The 5,771-nt window shown below is 40.4% G+C and overlaps 1 protein-coding gene across 1 annotated transcript in view; it reads right to left on the bottom strand.

Annotated features, from left to right (window-relative positions):
* Window positions 1-5,771, bottom strand: part of PKP2 (plakophilin 2) — a 71,325-nt gene that overhangs the window by 43,499 nt on the left and 22,055 nt on the right. Inside the window, exon 5 of the mRNA XM_008073737.2 lies at window positions 41-248. Within this exon, the coding sequence (XP_008071928.2) occupies window positions 41-248 (208 nt within the window). The remainder of the gene's footprint in view (window positions 1-40; window positions 249-5,771) is intronic.

The following is a 5,771-nucleotide window of genomic DNA, read 5'->3' as shown; positions in this document are numbered from 1 at the left end:
CAAAAAAAAAAAAAAAAAAAATATGTTGCATTAACACTACCTGTTATTTGCTTTTTAGTCTCCAAGTCTCTGGTTTGCTTCAGCACCTGGAGCAGCCGAGGTACCCCATTTAGTTCAGCAACCTCCAATTTGTTGTCATTGTCTTCAAATACCAAATTTCTCAAGGCCCCACACACGGCTCGCTGAATATCTTCATTCTGAACTTTTAGGAGCTGCAGAAGCTTGGGGATGCCACGGAGCTGATTAACCTGGGGAAAAAGTAGATGCATATTTTAGGTCTTGATTAATTTTGATGTGGCATTAGGGCATTCACCGTTATATGAACAGGTGAAGTTCACTAACACTGATTATAACCCTTCTTACTCAATAGCTATATGTGCCACAATTGAGACTCACATTGTAGGATAAACCCCTGCTATGTGGCAGTATCTATCATCAAGGAGCTTACAACAGAAGCCTGAAACCTATAAATAATTATAAAGGGGAAAGTTAAGTGATAAAGGGTGTGCAAGTGCCAGTTAAATAAACAGAAAGAGGTAAGTAATAAAAGCAAGAAGCATAATAAAAAAGGAAGAGAACTGGGAATCTGGAGAGTAAGGGAAGTTTTATGAAATAATCCCAAATTACGTGCTTTTTTTTTCTAGGACAAAACCTTATAGTCAGTATAAAATAAATAGAAATCACCCTCATCAATAGCAGAAATGAAAATTCATTTACCATGGCAACCTCACTAACGATGCAAACTAATGCTAAATGCAGGCTATTTTTATAATCAATTACTTTGAGTATTTAAAAAGATTTATATAGCCAGGTGCAGTGGCTCATGCCTGTAATCCCAGCCCTCTGGGAGGCGGAGGCGAGAGGATTGCCTGAGCCCCTGGGTTTGAGACCAGTCTGGGCAATTTGGCAAGAGCCCGTCTCTACAATAAATCAGAAAAGTTAGTCCAGAGTGGTGGTGCAAGCCTAAAGTTCTAGCTACTTGGAAGGCTCAGGCAGAAGTATCACCTGAGCCCACCAAGCAGGTCGAGGCTGCCACGAGCATGCTACTGCACTCTAGCCTGGGCAGCAGAGAGAGACTCGACTCAAAAAATAAATAAATAAAAAGATTTATATAAATTATGCAAGCATTTTAATTTAAGTAAATAACATCTTTTGCACTATTTAATGGGTTATTTAAAAAATATTTCTTCTATAGAAACATGCAAGAAAGAGCATGCTATCTATTAGAGAAAGGGCAGAACTAGGAATGGGAAAGAAATAGATGGTTTAGATTCTGAAACCTACTGCTATTTAAGAGGCCAAACACGCCAGACTGAGCAAGGCAATTTTGTGTTTTAGGCTGCAAATAGCAACTAAAGAAATTAAAAGGTAGACTGGGGTGTTTAAATGAAATGTGAAGTTGTAAACTGGGGGTTTTCCTTCTCATAGACTTTCATTTGTATCTAATTTTGAAATTTTTAAGTTGGCAAGAGCTTTTGGAAAAGATCTCAGTCATTTTCACCATCTTAATGCAGAAACTTGGAGGAAGTAAGTTTTCTTGAATGGCCATGAGCTTCCCTTTTAGATGAATTTTGCCACTTATGAAGGGTGCCCTGACTAACAGCAGCTTATGCTCAGGGGAGAGCTGCACACCTGGCCCAGGGGCATATTTGCATATTTCCCATGTGTAATCTCTAGCCTCCCTTGCATAGACATATATAGTTTTGAGGACACAGCCTTCCTATCTTACATCTTCCTTTTGTTAGGGTTGGGGAGAAGACTAGCAAGGTAGGAATAAAAGTCACTGCTGTAAAATAATCTAAATAACCACAACAACCACAATAATAAAGCAAAAATAACAACTCCTCCTTCATTTTCTATCACTAAAAAGTGTCAGCACAGTGTTAAGAGTTCTATATACATTATCCAATTAAGAGCTTGCAAGAACCTTAAGAGGTATTCTTTTAGCACTTCTAGGGCTTTACTGGCAGTAATGAGGAGTAATACTTCCACTTACTGTCTCCCTTCTGGGGAGACATTTGAAGAACAGGAGACGGACAGGAGACCGGCCACAGCAATTTTGTTAGACTATGTCTAAAGTTGTTCGAATATGTTTGTACGACAACACCAATGATAAAGGGTTATTACCTATCAATTAAATACGGTCCAAAAGATCATTTATTTGTTCACTTTATCTATTCCCATTACAGGTTGAGTAGTGGGAATGAGTATCTCAAATCTGAAATGCTCTAAAATCTGAAATTTTTTGCAGCAACATGATGCTCCAAGAGAGTATTTCAGATTAGATTTTTGGATTAGGGATAATCAACCAGTAAAAAGCAAATATTACAAAATCTAAAAAAAAAAAACAAAATCCAAAATTCAAAACACTTCTGTTCCCACGCATTTCAGATAAGGAATACTCAACTTGTATTACACTTCCTTAAAAGTGAAAAATACAATTTATTTTCAGACAACTTGCAGTTTACATGTTTCCTTAATTTCTCCAACTTTTAACTTATAGGTAGGCTTCAAGATAATTAAATTTATATTTAATAAACTTTATGAGTGTCAGGTAGACCGGATCTTCATAGCAGCAGTGTACACATCAAATGCGAACAGAAAATCCTATTTGTCCCGAGGTACTTAGACAGCTTAGAAATATTTTATTAACTTAATTTATAATTTATAAGTTGCCTCCTTCAAAATATGATGTGAAGTGGCTTAGTGGCCCTATTGCAGTGCAAGCTGTGATGAGAGGATTAATGCAAAGTGGCACGTGGAAGCCTCCTGGCTCAGAACAGCTCCCTTACCCTGTCACCTCTACCCCTTGGGTTTCAGCACTTGCTCCAGCCTGGAAAGAGGGAACTACAGACACACCAGTGCTCAGATAAAGGCTGAAATCCGACTACAGCTCTTCTTACTGCATAACTTGACTCCCTATCATCTGGCATTTAAACCCATGTTTAAAAATAGGCTTTAGGTACTTGTATCCATTTTGTCAAGCAAAAGGCTATAAATAATGTTAAATGCAAGAAGTTGATGACATTCTCCTGCTTGAATTTAACTAGAAGATGGTAGGTGTTATGTCCTATACACATCAGGACCAGTGTCAAAGGTGCTGTTCTTAGGCCCGGTGTGGTGGCTCATGTCTGTAATCCCAGCACTTTGGAAGGCAGAGGCCAGACGATTGCCTGAGCCCAAGGGTTCAGTGTGGGCAACTTGGCAAGACCTCATCTCTACAATAAATCAAAAAATTAGCAGGATATGGTGGTGCACGCCTGTAGTTCCAGCTACTTGGAAGGCTAAGGTGAAAGGATCTCCTCAGCACAGAAGGTTGAGGTTGCAGTGGCCATGAATATGCCACTGTACTCCAGCTTGGGTGACAGAATGAAACTGATTCAACAGCAACAAAGGTGCTAGTCCCAGGAAAGCAACTGGGACCAGACCAGAGAGTTTTGTTTGATGAGTTTCCCAATTATGCAGAATTCTCAAATTTTCGTCCTCCACTTTGGAGAAAGGAAAAGCAAAGAGACTAACAAGCCAGGCTCGGTGGCTCAGCTTGTAATCCTGCGCCTTTGGGAGGCTGAGGTGAGTGGACTGCCTGAGCCCGCCGGTTCGAGACCTGCCTGAGCAGCGAGACCTCATCTCTACAATAAATCAAAAAATCAGCCAGGCGTGGTAGTGCATGCCTGTAATTTCGGCTACTTGGAAGGCTGAGGCAGAAGGATCGCCGGAGCCCAGCAGTTTGAGGCTGTGGTGGCTGGGAGCGGCCACTGCACTCCAGTCTGGGCGACAGAGTGAGACTCCAACTCAAAAAAAAAAAAAAAAAGAGAGACTAACAGTAATGTCTCAGAACTTCAAAAAAGCTTTCATTTGAAATGGTTTCTAAACATATGAAAGGGCAGAATCACATATGAATTTTAACATTCTCTTTGGCTTTATTCTAATTCTCTTCCCTGCCAATAATAAAATAAGCAAATGATGAGAATTTCTGGTTGTAAATAAGCACAAGGAATAAACCAACTCTGCTGAGGTAAAGGTTCTTTCTGACTGTGGGGTGTTTAGCCTCACTTCCTCCTCCTGCCTGGAAGGTTCTGTCCACACTGGCTCTCTTCTGGCAAAGTCCTAGTCATCCTGTGTGATCCAGCTCAAATGTCACCTCCTTTGTGAATATCACTCCCTCTCTCTACTTTCCCTCTCATTAGAATTAATCACCCCCTGCAAATAGGCATAACTTTTAGGAAGGCAAGTGGCAATATGTGTCAAAAATTTTTAAATAGTCACTTCTAGTTAACTTTATTGGGAAACAGTTTGAAATGCGGATACAAACAAAAATAGTACCTACATCATATACCATGGCAGAAAATAAACAAAAAACAAAAACATAAATATCCAATATTGGGGAAGACTGGTTGATAATGGTCACGTATCCCATGCGAGAGCTAGAGCAGTGTTTGAACTGACAGACATCTTATTAGTCACAGAGTTCCCCTAATCAGTCAAATGCAAATTATTGTAGAAGGTTTGCAATTACATGCCAGGTACACAGTAGTTACTCAACACATGGTAGCTTCTACTATCATCATCAACATGTTGCCATTAAACTGAAAATGATAAAATATTGTTAATGTTATAAAAAATTCTTATGATATGTTACTGAAAAAACTGGAATAAAATATCTATGCATTTCTACTCATAAACATAGGCATAAAGGGAATGAGATTAGGAGATTTGGGAGAAGTGGTGAAGGTACAAGTTAAAAATAGGACCTACTATTTTATTTCTAAATAACAAGGTCATATTTTATATGTTTTTAAAAAATCTAAACAAGGGCCGGGCTCGGTGGCTCAGCCTGTAATCCCAGCACATTGGGAGGCAGAGGTGAGTGGACTGCCTGAGCCTGAGGGTTCGAGACCTGCCTGGGCAACTTGAAGAGACCTCATCTCCACAATAAATAAAAAATGAACCGGGCATGGTAGCGCTCACCTGTAGTTCCAGCTACTTGGAAGGCTGAGGCGGAAGGATCGCCGGAGCCCAGCAGGTCGAGGCTGCAGTGACCGGGAGCAGCCACTGCAGTCCAGTCTGGGTGACAGAGTGAGACTCCAACTCAAAAAAATAAAAAATTAAAAATCTAAACAAAAAAGTCCCTACAAACAAAGTTAAGTATTCAATTTGATTGCAGACATGTAGACTTACATATTAAAAAATTAGAGAACAATACAAAGGATGATGGGACTATGGGTGCTTTTTAAATTTCTTAATTTCTCAAATTTTTTTTTATTTTGGGAGTCTCACCCAGGCTGGAGTGCAGTGGCACACTCAAGGTCACTACGGCCTCAACCTGCTAGGCTCAGGTGATCCTTCCCCCTCAGTCTCCCAAGGAACTGGAACTATAGATGTGTCCCACCACACCCAGCTAATTTTTTAATTTATTGTAGAGATGAGGTCTTGCCAAATTGCCCAGGCTGGTCTCAAACCTCTGGGCTCAGACAATCCTCTTGCCTCTGTCTCCCAAAGTGCTGGGATTACTAGGGTGAGCCACTGCACCTGGCTAATTCCTCAAATTTCTTATCATAAACTTGAATTCATTTTATAATAAGGTTTTGCAAGACGTTTATGGCAGTCACTACTTCAGTGATGAGATATGAAGCAGGCATCTAAATGAGACCATGTTAAGAAAGGTCTTACATGCTGGGCTCGGTGGCTCAGCCTGTAATCCTGAGCTTTGGGAGGCTGAGGTGAGTGAATTGCCTAAGCCTGCGGGTTCGAGACCCGCCTGGGCAACTTGG

Source organism: Carlito syrichta, unplaced genomic scaffold, assembly GCF_000164805.1.
Source record: "Carlito syrichta isolate Samal-C Ts95f unplaced genomic scaffold, Tarsius_syrichta-2.0.1 Scaffold316039, whole genome shotgun sequence".
Lineage (NCBI taxonomy): Eukaryota > Metazoa > Chordata > Mammalia > Primates > Tarsiidae > Carlito > Carlito syrichta.
This window is presented reverse-complemented; position numbering and strand designations above follow the sequence as displayed.